The 19,557-nt window shown below is 25.4% G+C and overlaps 1 protein-coding gene across 1 annotated transcript in view; it reads right to left on the reverse strand.

The window, feature by feature from the left end:
- LOC113389696 (cytokine receptor-like) overlaps nt 1-19,557 on the reverse strand; it is a 22,792-nt gene that overhangs the window by 1,265 nt on the left and 1,970 nt on the right. The window contains exons 4-12 of the mRNA XM_026626712.1: nt 13,827-13,911; nt 10,812-10,936; nt 7,269-7,550; nt 7,061-7,196; nt 4,000-4,181; nt 3,767-3,927; nt 1,731-1,851; nt 1,497-1,656; nt 192-340 (exon numbers count right to left, since the gene is read on the reverse strand). Of these exons, the coding sequence (XP_026482497.1) occupies nt 192-340; nt 1,497-1,656; nt 1,731-1,851; nt 3,767-3,927; nt 4,000-4,181; nt 7,061-7,196; nt 7,269-7,550; nt 10,812-10,936; nt 13,827-13,911 (1,401 nt within the window). The remainder of the gene's footprint in view (nt 1-191; nt 341-1,496; nt 1,657-1,730; nt 1,852-3,766; nt 3,928-3,999; nt 4,182-7,060; nt 7,197-7,268; nt 7,551-10,811; nt 10,937-13,826; nt 13,912-19,557) is intronic.

The following is a 19,557-nucleotide window of genomic DNA, read 5'->3' on the forward strand; positions in this document are numbered from 1 at the left end:
ATAAGCAAAAGCTTAAGTTAGTATTGTTTATTGAGTCCAACATATCCAGACAAAAACTAGTCTGGTATGCCTAAAGCATTTCTTCGCCATACAAACAAAAACCTTATATAAATTGTTTTCCAAGTGGTTTTGTATTATAAATAAAACTAAAATAAATTAACTAGATCATTATTATACTTTTTTTTACTCACTTCTATCTGATCTCGGCACGTGGATCAAGGAACTGTTATCAGATTTTCCTTTTTCGTTAACCGAAGTCAATGAAAATTCGTATTCTTTGTCCAGGTCCAAATTGTGAAGTTTGCATAGTTGTTTTTGGATTCTGTCGGGTAGCCTGGGCCTGAAATGATGAAACCAATGATTTAAAGATGTTGAAATGTATGATTAATTAAATAATTAAAAAAATAAATGATATATAAAATAAAATAAATGGTATCAGTTCGTTTATTAATACTACGTTTGTCCAGAACAATAAAAGAAGATTCCGCAAAGCGTCTTTGTGAGACTTTCGACTCATAATGAAGAACCTTTTCGTCATAAAAATTGAGCGGACAAACGGTGATAACAGAACATGCAAAAATTACCAATATGTTCTAAATAATGTTTCCCAATTTGCATCGAATACCTAACTAAAACTTTAGAATCAAAATCAATTTCATAATTATTTTTGAAGAGAAAAAAATAGATTTCTTGATTATTTTTATATTTATATGAAAATAATGCTGTGAACCTTATATATGAAATAAGAGTAAATCCTTGTGTTTAATATTTTTCACAAATAATAATACCTCACATTCTTTTATTATTTCCTTTTCGAGAATTAATTATACATCAGGTAGTTTGATTAGCATACTATTACTTTTACACAATTATAAAATCATAATTGCGTAAATGTTATAATATAATACTAAATATTTTTTAGCTGGTTGTATACCATTGAAAGAGCCCATTTACGGACAAACATTACCGGATACAGAATATAGAATACAAAATAGCATTATTTTGAGACATTATATACCTGGAAAGTCCTAAAACTGGCTGTGAGACGAAAAAAAAGACCACTTTTTTCGACACAAATCTTTGTATTAGTAAAAAATCTCAAGCAAATGTCTGTACGTGTTAAAAGATTTAGTACTATTTCGGAAAGTCGGATATTACAAAATCTCCGCTCGGTTTCACTTCGGAGTGATAACTGACCCATATCTAGTAATTTTTTTAAAAATCATTACAAACTTCACTTCAACATGAGTGTAATAAAAAATAATAATATGATCCGATCAGCACAACTGAAGATAATTAATTTAACCCAAAATTGAGCAAAAAATTCATATTTCAATCGTAAATATTTACGTAAAAAAAAATCTGCAAATCCTGAAATACGTGTCAAATGATTTTATGCATAATATCTGTAAAAAAAACTCAGACAATTTTAAAATGGCGAGGTCTGGATGGTGTACGGTTTGTAAAAGAATGATCAATATATAAGATTTACTTACAGCATTCGTCCATTTTCGCTAATCTGCACACTATACTTGAAGTCCCTTCCATTCTTCTCATACTCCTCCAAAGTCTGCCAATAAATAATGACATCCCTCATTCCAATCTTGTTGACCACTTCGTAACTGCTTATGACTGTATTTGGCGGCCTAGAAGGCTCTAAAAAAAAAAAACAAACAAACCAATCACCAATCTGGTCACAACAAATTTATTTTATCCAACTATGTACTTACTTTCTGGTAAAGTTTTGAAGAACACTGATCTGTACTCGGACCATTTGCTGGTTTCATTTGGAGCTACTGCAGATTTTATTTGGACTCGTACTTCGTACAATGTGTAGGCGTATTTTAAGGTCTTTCAATTCGAACTTGGTATTGGAGTTCGGATTTTATTGGGATCGAAGACGTATCAGCAACCTGGGATAAAAGATAAAATATTTAAAATATATTTTGAAGTAAAATTTCGTTAGGCGCGACTAGGGTGTGAATCCGTACAAATGCAACGAAAATTGTTACGGCAAGGTCAAGTGAAAGTCATTCGCTCTCGATGAAATCATTTCTATAGGGGTCGATTGTGATTAGTAGTCGTGTATGTGAATAGAGATCTGTCGTTGTATGATAAATAATCATTTTAAAGTTGCATCGTAGTACTAATCTTGATTTAATAAAAAATGCCCGAATCAAAAAGATATTTTACCCTGTTCCTTGAAATAGTAAAACAAATTAAACATTTGTACCGTGTACTAAACGTAAGTGCATTGATTAGAAATTATTTCTATATTAAAATAGATAATGTTTTTATAGACAAGACAGATTCTAAAGCTGTTCAAAGAATTATCAAACGACAGAAAAAATAAAAGGACTCTACTGACAAACAAACATAATTTTAATCCTCTACTCTACTGACAAGCAAACTTTAATTACAACTTAGTTGATAAAAGGGACTCTACTGATGACTAAATTTAAAATTAGTAAATATAAAAACTGAAAGAGATCTCCACTAACTTGTATAGATGTAAAAGATATAGAAAGGAAACATATAAAAAGGACTCTACTGACGAGGAAACTTTAGTTTTTGATCTAAAAGATTAAAAGGACTTTACTGACGAGCAAATAAAAAATCGAATAGTTAAAATATAATCATAAATTTTATCTTAAAGTTCGAAAGGGATTCTACTGACAAGCCAACAAAGTTTTGAAAAAGGACTCTACTGACAGGCAAACTAAAAAAGCAAAGTTTAATTTCAACTTAGAAGAAGAAAAAGGACTCTACTGGTAAGCAAACTTAATTTAGATACTAAAAGGGACTGTACTGATAAGCAAAAATATTAATGAAAAATGTTTTATGAAAGGGACTCTACTGACCAGCAAACTTTAATTTCAATCTAGAAGAGAAGAAAGGGACTCTACTGATAAACAAAATATGAATAAAAAATGTTTCTAAAAAAGAACTCTACTGACGAGCAAACTCAATTTTAATTTAAAATATTTGAAATTGGACTTAACTGGCGACCAAATTTGAAACTCGTAAATATAAAAAAAGATTCTACTGTCGAGCAAACCAAAATTTGACAAAAAAGACAAAAAGGGGACTCTACTGACAAATGAATAATGAATAAACAACATAATAGAAAAGAGACTCTACTGACAAGTGATCAAATAACTTGATAGAAATGTACAAAATTGATCTAAAAGACAAAAAAGAAACTCTACTAACGAGCAAAATTATTAATTAAAAAAAGGAACTCTACTGTCGAGCAAAATTATTAATATTTAATTTCTTGAAAAGCGGATTCTACTGACGAGCAAGGTTATAAAAAAGGACTTTACAGAGGAGGAAATTGAACTTGATTTTTATATATAAGATTTAAAAAAGGACTCTACTGACGTGCAAATTGAATATCGCCAGCTAAAAAGTAAAAAAATACAAGCAGTCAATGAATGTGTGTTAATTTTAAATACATGAAGTTCTTCAAACACAATTACATGATGAGTGAAGTTGCAAAAACAATATTTGTTCAGGCGTTGTTTAACATATTTCAGTATTTATTACTCAGCAATTACTTTATTTCTCTAATGAAGATTCAAGTCCTAAATGCTAATTACAATGACAAACCGATCATGTCATATTTGAAATATGACTTTAATTACATTGTTGTTTTTAAATATTATACATATTTTCAATGCTATTATAAATATATAATATATAATTTATCTATATATAAATGTGTATAATGTTTGACACTAATAAATGTGTGCATATTTATTACCTTCCACTGTGTGGTGCTATTTTCGTATTGAGAAGTGTATTTTATCATATGATGCAGTCCTTTTGGAAAAGTATTCAAAGGTCTCGTCACGTTCCAAACAACCAGGGCACTGTGCTCTTTTTTGTCTCTGATCTCCAAAAAACTTGCCTTGGCTGGTATAACTGATAAAAGAATAAAAATATAAACAACAAACTAGATATTGATACATTTAGATATTTAGATCTTCCACTTACCATTTTCATAATGAGAGAAATTATACTCGTATTTATTCCTGCCGAATTTATTGCTCATCGTCAGGATAAAAGTATAATATTCATATTGCTGTCGATATTGGAAACGAGTTCCTAGATCCCAAAAACAGGACTTGGTTTTTCTGTCCTCGTTGTCTTGCATGTTTGTGCAATTTGATCGTATCCTAAAAAAACAAAGGATTACGTAATTAGAAAAAATGTAAAAAAAAGGAACAGGTAAAAAGTTCTCTACCGATATCTCAAAAACAAGTAAGGTTAAAATATTTTCAACAAAAATATTTGAAAGTTGAGGGCAAAAGATGTATACCCAGCTATCACTCGTTATTTATCAGGAAAGTAGAGGGCAAAAGATGTATAACCAGCTATCACTCGTTATTTATCAGAAGATGATATGGCAATGTTTGAAAATCCATAACAAAAGTATTTTCTTTCATTGTTATTTTTTGTGAAGTTAGGGATTTTTTAACAACAATATTTGAAAGTAGAGGGCAAAAGATGTATAACCAGCTATCACTGGTTATTTATCAGGAGGTGAACGTCAATGTTTGAAAATCCACAACAAAAGTACATATTTTGTTTCGTTGCTAGTTTCTTTTTTTGGTCGTGAGCACTGTTGTTTAGTTTACCGAGACCTTAATATATTTTTTTAACCTACGTTATTCTATTGTTTTATAAGGTGTATTGTTATTTTTAAGTTAGTGAAAAAAAAAAAATTATTGAATAAAAGTAAATATAAATGCTTTAAAAAAAAAAACAGGAATTACGTAATTAGAAAAAATGTAAAAAAAAAATGAAGAACAGGTAAAAAGGACTGCTGCCGATATCTCAAAAACAAGTAAAGTTAGGAACTTTTTCAACTACAATATTTGAAAGTAGAGGGCAAAATATGTATAACCAGCTATCACTCGTTATTTATCAGGAGATGAACGACAATGTTTGAAAATCCATAACAAATTATTAATATTGTCTTTCGTTGTTAATTTTTTCTTGGTGAGCACGGTTGTTTAGTTTACCGAAACCTAAGTTATTTGAATGTTTTATAAGATGTATTGTTATTTTTAAATTAAATCCAAGTTTTTTTTTATATATAACCCCTATAAAAATTAACAAAAGGACCAATTGAACCTTTACCATGTCGAAGGTGTAAACAATAAAAAAGCTAGTGGTGCATTAAAGTAAATTGCTGGAACTTTCCGTACCAAAAACTAAGTTATTAAAAAAAAGCTCAATCCTAGCCGAGCAAACTGAATAATCCAAGACATGAAATATATAAAAAGGACTCTACTGACTAACTCTACTGACTAAAGGACGACGAGCAAACTGTATCCTGAACATGAAATTTATAAAAGGACTCTACTGACGAGCAATCTGAATCCTAGCCATTTGCTAAACTTTGAAAGAAAAAATAGATTTTTGAGAAATTTTGAAATTTTTGGAAAAAAAGACTGAAAGAAATATTTTTATATTTTGATTTTTTTTTTAAAATATCAGCATTTTTTCTTAGGCTTGGCTGATTTGGTGTCGAAATATCAAAGCGCGTAAGCGCCGCGTAGTCGTCTAATTGGAAACATTGTTACGGATGTACACAAAATTTGTACTTAATATTAAAATCTTTATAAAATATCTGATAATACGATGCACATATGTCTAACGTTCATTTTCGACCGCCAAATGGCATTGCTTTTTACCGAAATCTCTGAAACGGCTAGACCTGCCTTTGCTAAAAACTAATCAGCACGTCTCCTTATATATATACACACACACATATATATATATATATATATATATATATATATATATTATCTACTAATTAACAACTTTAACATATATATATATATATATATATATATATAGGAATCGAATGTTTTTTACATTATTCAAATCGGTTGAACCATGTTCGCGAAATCGTCACCGAAAATTTGTATCCGCATACATCAATTTTTTCTGAGGTATGCCAAAATGTTCAAAAACCTCTGAAGCGTAAAAATATATAAAAATTTGCATTTTGCATTTTTTCGCGATTACTAGAACTTATCCTACGTTAATAATAAAAAAAAGGTAAATTAAGTTAAACAAACCACTTTTGCAAGATATGACTTAAATAAATTGTTATACTAGATCAACGTTATATACAGTGTTATCTCTGTAAAAAATATACACATAAAATTTATATTTTGCATTAGTTGTATAATGTAGATATAATTTCGTACAACCCCTTTGAAATTAATATAATCTATTATTTCGTAAAAAACTTATTTGGTTTGGTTTGTAAAAATAACTCAAAAAATCCCGAACAATTTAAGACGATGCTAACCGAACATATTATTAATTTAAACCATAAAATAGATTTTTTCAACCCAAAATTTTCACATTTTGAAAAGAACGTAATTAAAAGAAGATTCGCTGAGGGGTTGTTTTTACAATTGCATGACGACAAAGTCATAAACAAACGTTTTGACAATACGGCCCTGAACGAAACAAACACGTGGTTCCTTAATAGCGTGTCAAAATTTCTTAAAAAATGACAAGATCCCATCGCTTTTTAAATTTCTCGTAAAATTTGAACACATACTAAAAACTGCTTTAAGAAAAAATGTGACATTTCTATCTTAAACTCCGAACAGTAAATACATAGTTTCGACAAGTTGTTAAGTTATCATGTTTATTTGTGTGTTTTACCATCTGTGATGTTAAAAAATATATATTTTATCAATGTGCACATACTCATACCATCGATTAATAATGTTTTTATATGTTATATTAGGATACAAAACTGTAAATGTTTTATTATTATTATTATTATTGTTTTTCTATGAAATTTTTTACATATTGCTTATTTAGTTTTAATTTTTATAGTTATATTGATTGCCACTGAATGAAGGCTAAGATGCTAGCCGAAACGTATGGATTTTAAATAAATTTCTAAAATCTCCCATACTATTTTTATTGATGTAACGCTCGACTTTTTAACTCAAATTAAGACTTTTTAACTAAAATTAAATATATATATATATATATATATATATATATTATAATTCCTTACTTGTTTTTGGTCGTCGGCAAATAAAACTGCAAACTGTAATTCGTTTGTATATAATTTTCCTTCGGGTGAAACTCGCACAACAAATTGTCCCAGTTGTGAGAAACGCAATGGAAGTCATCAGGATCTTGTGGCGGTGCTAAAAATATAAATACAGTTAAAAATTATATAAACTCTGGTGTAACAATATATATATTTCCTTTATACTTACTTCCTATAGTGACGAAATTCATGCAAACAGATATATCAGACCCCGTGTCCGGGTTCTTTAATTTGCAATAGAACATCTGGTTCAGAGGTTTAGGTTTCTCGATGAACAGTTCGGCTGTCCTTTCGTCTATTATCCTGGTTAGATTTCGAGGAAGATCCTTAGAACCGTTTGCGAAAATTATGTGACTTGAATTTAGACCTTGCGCCAGCGCCAGGTCTATCACGCATTTTATTGAAAGGCTTTCACCGTACTGTTTGGTGAAGTCTCCTGATGGAATTGTATCTGGGGGAAAAATAATTGATAATAAATTAGAAACTGAGAAATAAGTATTTGTTAAAGTTGTTTTTTTAAACGACAATCAGTATTAGATGTTCTGTGTTCTGTGTAAATTGTTTTTACTTGTTCTTATATATATATTCTCAGAATATCATGAATTATCATTATTTTTATATATTTTTTTATTCAGGTCGTAATATTTTCATCATATTTCTTGAATTTCTTTTATTTTCTGCAATGCATAATTCAAACAATTCATGTCTATTTAAATTATTTTAATCAAATGTATTTATTTAGACAATCAGAAAATTCAATTTCGTCCAAGGTATATCCAAGATAAATCTCTATACTAATTTTATAGTTAATACTAACTAAGTATGAACTATACTAATTTCATAATTAATACTAACTTATAATAATGATTGTGAGCTTTTAAGTGCAACCTAGAGCTTTGCTAAAATTATGACAATTTTCGGTTACTGCGGTTGATTTTTGTTAATATTTCTGAGACCACAGTCAAAAATAATGATACAATGATCCCAAGTTTTCAAAAATCAAGATTTTTTGTTCAACCATGAATTGAAATTTTTTGGTGGAATTTAACAAGACCATCTTTTAAAAAAAAGTGTGCGCGTAAGATTCACACGCGATTGAAGTGAAACTTATTTGATATTGTATAAGATGGCATTTAAGTAAAAGTAAATACATCATATAGCAATTTTGAATAATGTCTATTAGTAATATGGCAACACTCGTGATGCACACGTTTATTAGTGTCGACCATTATACACATTTATATAATGACAAATTATAAATTATATATTTATATTAGCATTAAAAATATGTATAATATTTAAAAACAATAATGTAATTAATTTCTGATTAATAAATTCTATAATATTCGTCCACACAATGAAATGGAGCAAAACATGAAAAGTGCGCCGTAAAATGCTTCATTCTTTACATTAGTAATTCCGTTCAATAAAGTTCAAAGTTTGATGATTTTTTCTGCCAAATTTTGTTCTAAAAGTTACAATTAAGTTTATATAAATTTATAGTAAATTAGCTTTCTAGTGATGTATAACAATTAATATGTCCTTAAGAAAAAATATATATATAATATAGAGCACAATATAGAAAAAATGCGACGCAAAATACCTCAAGTATAAATGAAGTTCAGATTTTTTTTGTATAATTTTTGTTAAACAACGCCTAAAAAATAACTTCACTCATCATGTAATTGTGTTTGAAGAACTTCATGTAATTAAAATTAACATACATTCATTGACTGATTGTATTTTCGCTGGCGATATAATCTTATTCTTTGAACAGTTGTAATATCTGTCTTGCCTAAAAAATATTTTCCATTTTAATAACTTCAAAGATTTACAGAAACTACGAATAATATAGAAATAATTTCTAATCAATAGACTTACGTTTAGTACACGGCACAAATGTTTAATTTGTTTTATTATTTTCAAGGAACAGGGTGAAATATTCTTCTGATTCAGGCATTTTTCATTAAATCAACATTTGTATTAAAATGTAACTTTAAAATGTTTATTTATCTAAATTTTCTTGTCGATATCAGTACAGCCGAGTACAGATTTCAAAAAAATCATCTAATTTGAAAATTATGAGCTTTTAAAGCATCGGCCAATCTTTTACTATTTTTTGGTCATTGTGCTTAAATTTTATTGTTTTCGTTCATTTAAAATTTGGAACCGAAGAGTGTATTAATATTTCTAGGACCCCTAGGTCAAAAATAATGAAACAATTGCTCCAAATTTTCAAAAATTTAGACTTTTGGTCTACTTTGAGAGGCCCTACCTTAAAAAAATATTTTAAACTATGTTGCCGGAGTTTCATCACAAGTTGGCGCATTTAATCAGGATTGTAAAATGGTAAATTAATTGATATTTTTATAATAGAAAAATTCGAGTAAAAATAATAACCTAAAACTGATACGACGAGATGCTCTAGCAAAAATCATGTCGTTTTTTAGGTTTTTACTTTTTACTACAAAATTTTCACTTATAAAATTATCAAGTAATTAACCATTTTACAATCTTGAATAAATGTTTCAACTTTTGATAAAAGTCTTGCCAAAACATTTTAATGCATTTTTGAAGTAAAACTTCTTTAGGCGCGACTAGGGTGCAAATCCGTACAAATGCAACGGAAATAGCGTTACGCCCGAACTGTTCGTCATTCGCTCTCGACGATATCATTTCTATACGGGTCGATTGTGATTAGTCGTCGTGTATGTGAATAGAGATCTGTCGTTGTATGCGTACAAGTAAATTGTCATAGAAACATTTTTTAGTTAACTTTGTAGTACAAATCTTATTTATTTTATCAAATAATAATAAATCAAATATTTTATCATGTTCCTTGAAAATAATAAAACAAATTAAACAGTTAGGCCGTGTACTAAACGTAAGTCTATTGATTAGAAATTATTTCTATATTATTCGTAGTTTCTATAAATCTTTGAAGTTATAAAAACGAAAAATATTTTTTAGGCAAGACATATATTACAGCTGTTCAAAGAATGAGATTATATCGCCAGCGAAAAAGTAAAAAAATACAAGCAGTCAATGAATGTATGTTAATTTTAACTAAATTATTACATGATGAGTAAAGTTGCGAAAACAATATAACATAATCCACTGTGTGAACGAATATTAAAGAATTTATTAATCAGCAATTACTTCATTTCTTTAATAAAGGTTCATTTCATAAATGCTAATTACAATGACAAACCGATCATGTCATATTTGAAGTAAGACTTTAATTACATTATCGTTTTCAAATATTATACATATTTTTAATGCTATTATAAATATATAATTTATAATTTATCATTATATAAATGTGCATAATGGTTGACACTAATAAATATGTGCATCGCGAGTGTTACCATAATACTAATAAACATTATTCAAAATTGTTGTATGATGTATTTATATTTACTTAAATGCCATCTTGTACAGTAGCAAATAAGTTTTACTTCAATCGCGTGTGAACCTTACGCGCACTCTTTTTTTTCAAAACTCTCACTAAAAACCAAAGTGTACATTCACTAAAATTAATAAATAAAAATACTCCGAGGCATAGAATGACCATGATAAATGATAAAAAAACTACAATATATTAATTTAATAAATATCAAATTTTTTCGTCTCGAATCTCACAAAATTAGTGAAAGTTTTTGCAATTCCAATTAATCTAATTTTATTTAAAAACATTATTATTTCTACTTACAACCAGGAGTGGTCCCTGCAAGTCCTCCTGCACATTTCGTAGAATCAGCACTCACCAAATCCAACAGCAAAAATAACAAAACCACCAACACAATCCCAAACTTCAGTATTTTGTCCATGATAAAACTTAAAAAAAATTAAGTTTTAATCAAATCTGAAAAAATAAAAACACAATTTCATAAAACATCCGCATCGTATAAAGGAATCACAAGAACTAACTTAATAAATGAAAGCTTTTATTCAGAAGAAAAACATACGGAATGCTTATCAAAGCTTTTCGAGTATTCCATTCAGTGCAAATTTATTCTGAAATTTGTTTAAATAAATTTGTTTAAATCAGCATATAAGTAACTTTTATTCTGTTCGCTCGTTAAAATCATTATAATATTATATTATCCGTTTAATTTATCCTTTATATTTTCATCTCCGATAATAAAATCGTTTCGGAGAATCGAATCGACTGAAATACATTCGAATCGATTCTTGGGATTCGAATGGAGCGATTTAAATGATGTTTCTTGGGAAAAACAGTCAAGTGGATAAAAAACACATTGTATCAACAAGGCGTTTCTTTCTTCTTGATTAGTAGAAGTCTTTAATATAAAATACTTTGGCTTTAAATGTAAATTTTCTAAATCTAATTTTAAATCTAAATCTAAAATTCTTTCTTCTCGATTAGTAAAAGTATTTGATTTCATTTGCAACTCTTTGAATGCAAATTTTTCTAAATCTAATTCTAAATCTAAATCTATTATTATATTTATATTTATGTTTATATTTATGTTTATATTTATATTTATATTTATATTTATGTTTATATTTATATTCATATTTATATTTACGAGTTAGAATTGTGTTGATTTTTTTATCAAACTAGGTGTAAGTTGCATTTTGCCTTAAGACAAGTTGCACGTGCTTCCTAATATGTGTAAATAAACAATAAGAAATGAGATTCAACAATTTGTAAAAAAATCAACTGTTTTTGAAGTAAAACTTCTTTAGGCGCAACTAGGGTGTAAATCCGTACAAATGCAACGGAAATAGCGTTACGCCCGAACTGTACGCCATTCGCTCTCGATGATATCATTTCTATACAAGTCGATTGTGATTAGTCGTCGTGTATGTGAATAGAGATCTGTCGTTGTATGGGTACCGATATCAACAAGGAAGTCGGCATAGAAAAATAAACATGTTATTATATATTAAATAATAATGTTATTATAAAAATAATAGTAATCATAATTTAATCAAAGTAATAATTTTTGCTTAACATATTTGTTATCAATTAAAAATCAAAATAATTTGAACATATTTTTTGTAATTTAAAAGGAAACCAAAATTTTATTACTATTATGAAAGTAACATTTATAAAATTATTAATAACATTTTAGATATTATAATAATACATATATTTTGTATATGTACATTATAATATATTTTGTATACTGGTGATAATTTTAAAACATTTTAAACATTAGTTTTAATAATAAAGAAACCGATACAATATATTTAAGACCAAAACAATATTATACAATTATAATTTAATTATACATTTTCATAATAAATTCAGATTTTTTTTTTAAATTAATTAAAAAAATATGATTATAAACAATGAATAATAAAAATTAATTATTTTTTTATCATTTAGATTATTTTTGGTCACTGGTTATAAGTATTAAAAAAAATTATTATGAAGTAAAAAAATATGATTTTAGGCAAAATAAATTTACAAAACTAATAACATTAATAATAATAATTGAATCAAAATAAAATATTTAAGCCTTTCTATAACTTCTTGAAACTAGTAATATGAATATCAAAAATATAATAATGAAATTCATGATTTTTTAATACATTAGTATTTGTTTAAAAATATTTAGAAGGTATTTATTTACAAAATATTCTGAGAAGTTGTTTTTTAAATAGGAATAATATATTTTGTTCACTTATAATCATTAAAAATGTTTTAATATTAATACCAAAATAAATGAACTAAAATTATTAACTTTTGTTTAAAATGTAAGTAAATCCTAATCTGAGAATTATTTAATTATTTAAATTTTTAAAGCATTTTATTTATTGAATAAAAATCGAAATAAGATGATTATAACGTGCATAATTTTATTAAAATATTAGTAATAATATTTTAGGTTTAATAAAAATAATACCTAAGCAAAAATACATGTAAAATTATTTGTTGTTCAAAATAATGCTAAAAAACTTAAAAAATATTGTTTAAAAAAATAATTTTATCAAAATATTCAAAAGGCACTTTGTGTATGTAATTTTCTGAATTCAACAATGGCACATAAATAAATTATTTATTTATTGATCAAAAATACAATTTGGCACACTCCAATTTTCTGCATTGATTACAAATACACAAAATGAATGTTTTGGAAGAAAACATGATTGGAACAAAGCCAAAATTCTTAGTCGAATTTCCGCAAAATTATTTTGGCAAGATTTCTCCTAACTATTGCACTAATAAAATATTCTTAAAATTTATTATTCTTATTATTAACTATTAAAATTTAAATTTATTATTATTAACTAACAAACCTACGAAACTATCATGTTTTTTATGAAACATCAACAAAAATTTAAAGAAAACAATTTTCACACTTATTGAATTTAAAACAAATAAAAGTGGTGACCCCAACAAATTTTTGAAAGTTGCGTTTAAACAAGCAATTTGCGATTTAAATTTGTTAATATTTGTGAAATCATGTATGAAACTTTAAATAAATAGCAATAATAAAAAACAAGATTTTATATACATTATATTATTAAAGATTTTTCTAGTAATTAGACTTTTGTTTTAGAAATTACTAAATTACAAACCTTCTGAATTTATTTTCAATTTTTTACACACAACTACGCAAACACATTCCTTAAAACCAAAATCTTAATAACAACTTTATTTACTTTAAAATTTTAATTCAAAATAATATTTTCTAAATGTCAACTCCACACAAATTTTGAACTAAAGTTATTTCAGGCCTAAAATTTTTACCTAGGTATAAATTTAAAAATCCTGCAAGGTGTCAAAAACCTTTGCCAGGTATGAGGATTTCTTGCCAGGAATTTACCTGAGAAACCTGTTAGTTAAAACAGTTGTTGTTAAAGGTTCACATATTATTATATTGAATTTTTGAAACTGTGGTTTTGGAAAAATAAAAGATTTTGACCTGGGTTGACCCCTAAATTTTAGTAAAATATTTTTGCCAAAAATATAATCATATATTTATAAATATTATTTGAGGCTTTTGTCCAAGAAAATAGTAAATTGAGGTAAAAATATAAATATAAATATTGATATTAAAATAAATACCAATCGATTAAATGAAAAAAGTTTGTAAGAACCAAGAAAGGTGTATTTTTCCCAAATTATTTTGGATATTTAAAAAAAAATATAAAATCAATTTTAAAATTTGTTGTCAAAGTAGACATTTTTAAGAACTATTTTGCCAAATTTCAGATTTCTAATTTAATTAAAATTGCCAGAAATAATTATTATTTTATAAATAATTATTACTAAATAGTTTCTACTCTATAAATACATTTGAATCAAAACAAACAAAACCCAAATGATAATATTTTAAACAAATATAAGCAGAAAAAAATTCAATATCTAATCACAATTTCTTACTAAACTGATAATGTTAACAATCATCATTTTATTTGTATGACATGATTCATTAATTTAATTAAAACTAATTAAAATGACGCTTTTAATTGCATTTATCAATCGATAACAGAATCATGAAATAAGAAGAATTTTTTAAAATTTTATTTAATTTTTGTTTAATAATAATTAAAGATATTTTTACAAAATTTATTATTTGATTTGTGACTTTTTGGATCACAAATTAGTTAATTTTTCTGTTGCATTTATCTATATTTTCACATTTTGAGAAATTTTTTTGACTAAAATTTGAATTGAAAATAAACAAAATACACAATAGAAGGTATATAATAACTTTTTCAATTGTTCACTATTTTGTAAATAAATAAATAATTTTAGATTTATTTTTATACTTGTTTTGGGTCGATTCAAAAATATTAAACCTCTAAAATATTAAATTTTATATAGGGTCAATTCTAAAAGAATTTTTTTAGATCAATATATTTCTTGTTTTGGAAACTACTTTTTCTTGATAACAAAACAAAAAATATTAATAAATTATTAAGGCTTGGTTAATTGAATTTAGGCACCAAAAATGCGTTAAAAATGCTAGAACCCCAAGAGACCTCAAAAATATTTTATAAAAAATATTATTGTAAAAATAGAGACCCCAAAAATATTTTATAAAAAATGTATTATAAATTGTAAGGTTTGAATAATTGATTTAAAATAAAAATTGGCTAGAACCCCAAGAGACCCCAAAAATATTTTATAAAAAATATTATTGTAAAAATAGAGACCCCAAAAATATTTTATAAAAAATGTATTATAAATTGTAAGGTTTGAATAATTGATTTAAAATAAAAATTGGCTAGAACCCCAAGAGACCCCAAAAATATTTTAGAAAAAAAAAAAATATTGTAAAAATAAAGACCCCAAATATATTTTATAAAAAATGTATTGTAAGGCTTGGTTAATTGAATTAAAATAAAAATTGGCACCAAAAATGCGTTAAAAATGCTAGAACCCCAAGAGACCCCAAAAATATTTTAGAAAAAAAAAATATTGTAAAAATAGAGGCCCCAAAAATATTTTTAAAAAATGTATTGTAAGGCTCAATTAATTAAATTAAAATAAAATATGACACCAAAAATGCGTTAAAAATGCTAGAACCCCAAGAGACCCCAATAAATTTTAGAAAAAAATTATTGTAAAAATAGAGACCCCAAAAATATTTTATAAATAATATATTGTAAAATATCGGTGCCAAAATTGTGTTAGAAAAAAAAACATTGTAAAAATAGAGACTCCCAAATTGTGTTAAAAATAGAATTATAAATAAAATTACCCCAAAAATGTGTCAGAAAAATAATTAAAAATAGAGACCCCTAATTTATTTAAAAAAATGTCTACTCAAAATAAAAACATCGAAAATACATTTAAAAAATGCCTAAAAAATAGAATAGCCCCCCAAAAATTTTGAAAGAAAAAATGCATTGTAAAAATAGAGGCCTCAAAAATGTGACAGAACAAAATGTAATATACAGTAACCCCAAAAATGTAAAATAGCCCTCAAAAATATTTTAGAATAAAAGCGTCTTGAATATTGCAAAAAATAATTATAATAGAAAAATGCTGTATGATAATAGGAGCCCCAAAAATTGACAGAAAAAATGCATTGTGAAAATAGAGGCTCCAAAAATAATAAAAATAAGAACTCAAAATGTGCATTCAAAAATTATTATTAATTAAATTTAATTATTTTAAATATATTTTAAACAAAAAGGACTAAAAGTGCCCCAAAAATTAAGTTTGACAAGTAACCTCAAAATTTGGTGAAAGCAAAAATGTATACAATATAAATTTGTATATTTTTCTGAACTTTCTCTATTATTGACATTATTAATAGACACATTTAAATTTATATTGTTATCACATATATTATTATTATAATCCTTCTTACCTTTACAAATTTATTTCAATTCCTCAAACATCTCCATCTTATTCCATTTACGACATTTCCTAAGAAATAATTTTTTATAGACTTCTCCGTATCGGGCACAAAATTACTTAACAAAACACTTGCAATTAACCAAAACCCAAAACCAAGCACTTAAAACATCAAAATAATTAATTCAATTATCTTTTATACAATTTTTAATGATCACATTTCGAAATATATTTAGTTTTCACCAAAAAAAAACATTACGTACATCCATTCCCGTAATTCCGAGAATCGTAAACAATACCGAGAAGTAGAGAAAGGACTGAAAACTTAGTTTTACACGCACTAAAGTTATAATTTATATTATAAATGATTTAATTTGTTGTTTAGTTTGTGTTTTAATAATGTTTTGAACGTTGTATTTGTATTTATCGCGTTATTTATCTTATTTTAAAAGTTATTTATAGAGAAACATCAACAATGTTATTTCTATCGCGTTCGAGCACAGACTGAATGCTAAGGTTAAGTGTAGATGGGCGACTCTGTGGTGGGGATAGGAACTAGTCTCTATGGTGACGTGAAGTTGGCGCTTGGCGGTTTTTTGAATTTGAAATTGAAGTTTGAAAGTATTATACGCGTAAAACAAACGTTTTTGGAATAATTATGAAACATATGTAAGTGAATATGATGAAATATATGGAAATGTAGTGAATTTTATCTAGTTTTACCCGGAAAAGAGGTGGTTCCATATGAAATTTTTGAGTTATTTGACAAAAACCAAAAAAATGTCCCGAATGTTCTATTTATAGCTAAATAATGAAATATTAAATTCAAAGTTGTTTTTAGAATAAATATTTAAGAAACATGTATAAATAAATATATTTAATTTATTAATTTATTAAGACCTCAAATTATATAACGTTGTGTACATATATTATATTTTTTAATATAAACACAAATTACACCTAAATATTTTATATTTTTCATAATGTTATTAAATAACAGGTGTTATTTTTATTAATTTTTGATGAATAAACTCATTTATATCAGACTCTATATTACTGTTTTCATGGAAATATAGTAAATTTTATCTAGTTTCATCCCATCTAACTAAAAAAGGGTGCTTTTATATAAAGTTTTTGAGTCATTTGTCAAAAACCAAAAAAAACATAACCCGAATTTTCTAATTATTGCTAAATAATGAATGAATAAATAATGAATGAATTTCGAATTCAAAGTTGTTTTATTCAAAACTTTTATACAGGAGTGTTTAAAAGTGTTTTCTAGGAAATTTAGTAAATTGTATCTAGTTTCACCCTATCCAACTGAAAAGGGGTTGTTCCATATGAAATTTTTGAGTTATTTGACAAAAACCAAAAAAAATGTCCCGAATTTTCTATTTATTGCTACTAAAGAATAAAATATTGAATTCAAGATCGTTTTATTCAAAACTTTTATATCGAAGTGTATAAATGTGTTTCCTAAGAAATTCAGTTAATTTTATCTAGTTTCACCCTAACTAACTAAAAAGGGGTGGTTCCATATAAAATTTATGAGTTATTTGACAAAAACCAAAAAAATGTCCAGAATATTTTTATTTAATAATAGATAAAGATATTTTTACAAAATTTATTATTTGATTTGTGACCCTTTAATTTTATTTCTCTATATTTTCACATTTTGAGAAATTTTCTACCTGGAATTGTTTTTGACTAAAATTTGAATTGAATGTAAACAAAATATAAAATATAAGGTATATAATAACTTTCTCAATTGTTTACAATTTTTTAAATAAACAAAGTCTTTTAGATTTATTTTATACTTGTTTTGGGCAATTTTAAAATAACAAACTTTTACTTTATTTATTATAACTAAATAAATTCTTTTAGGTATATTTTATATTGGGTCAATTTTTAAGGAAAAGAAATTTTATCTGAAATCAATACTTTTCTTATTTTGGAAATGAAAAATAAGAAACATTTTGTATATAAAAGTTTACTGAAAATTATTATTTTTAATATACTCGTATTATTTTTATAAACAATATAGAGAATTTCTTTGTATCCAGTTATATAATTTAAAAATAATAACTTTTAATATATTTTCTAGTTTTTCATTACTTTATAAATTGAAATTAAATTAAATTTAATACTTGTTTTGGATCAACTTTTGTGGTTCAAAAAAAATATATAAATAATAAAACTTTATTAAAATCGTAGAAAAAACATGGTCTTTAAATATTTAAAAAAAAAATTAATTGTATGAAATTTCCAAAAGTTTCTCTTACAGTTAATTTTAAATAAAATTTTGATATATTTATGTTTAATTTCTCTAGAAAATATATTAAATAAATATTTATGTCTAATATAAAATTTTGTTAAAAAAATGCGTTATAAAGATAGAGACCCCAAAATTTAAATTGAATATAATAATTAAAAAATGCTGATGATTTAAATTAGAAATGGAGATCCCAAAATAACGTAAAAAAATGTCTAATCAAAATAAAGACTTCACAAAATACATTTAAAAAACATGAGACTTCAAATTATCTTAAGAAAAAATGCATTATAAAGGTATAGACCTCTAAATTGAAATTTAATATAATTAAAATATGATTTAAATTGAAATAGACCCTCCTAAATTACTTTAAAAAATGTCTAATCAAAATAAAGACCAACAAAATGCATTTAAAAAAATGAGACTTCAAATTATCTTAAAAAAAAATGCATTATAAAGATAGAGACCCCAAAATTTAAATTGAACATATAAAATTAGGTTCCATATAAAATTTGTGTGTTATTTGACAAAAACCAAAAAAATGTCACGAATTTTCTATTTATTGCTAAATAATGATGAAATATCGAATTCAAAGTTGTTTTATTCAAAACTTTTATATCGGAGTGCATATAACTGTTTTAGTAAATTTTATCTAGTTTCATCCTATCTATTTAAAAAAGAGTGACTTCATATAAAGTTTTTAAGTTATTTGACAAAAAACCAAAAAAATGACCCGAATTTTCTAATTCTAACATTTTATTTTTTCATATATTTTTATTTTATAGGAATTTTAAGAAACATATTTATGAAATTTGGTTGATACAAGTTTAAATAAAATTTTAAATTTTCTTAGGAAATGTTTTAAATTTTACTTTCATAATATCAGAAATTATCTAT

The sequence above is a fragment of the Ctenocephalides felis genome, unplaced genomic scaffold (assembly GCF_003426905.1).
Source record: "Ctenocephalides felis isolate EL2017-DRISC unplaced genomic scaffold, ASM342690v1 CF-g0.4_SCAFFOLD_03573, whole genome shotgun sequence".
NCBI lineage: Eukaryota > Metazoa > Arthropoda > Insecta > Siphonaptera > Pulicidae > Ctenocephalides > Ctenocephalides felis.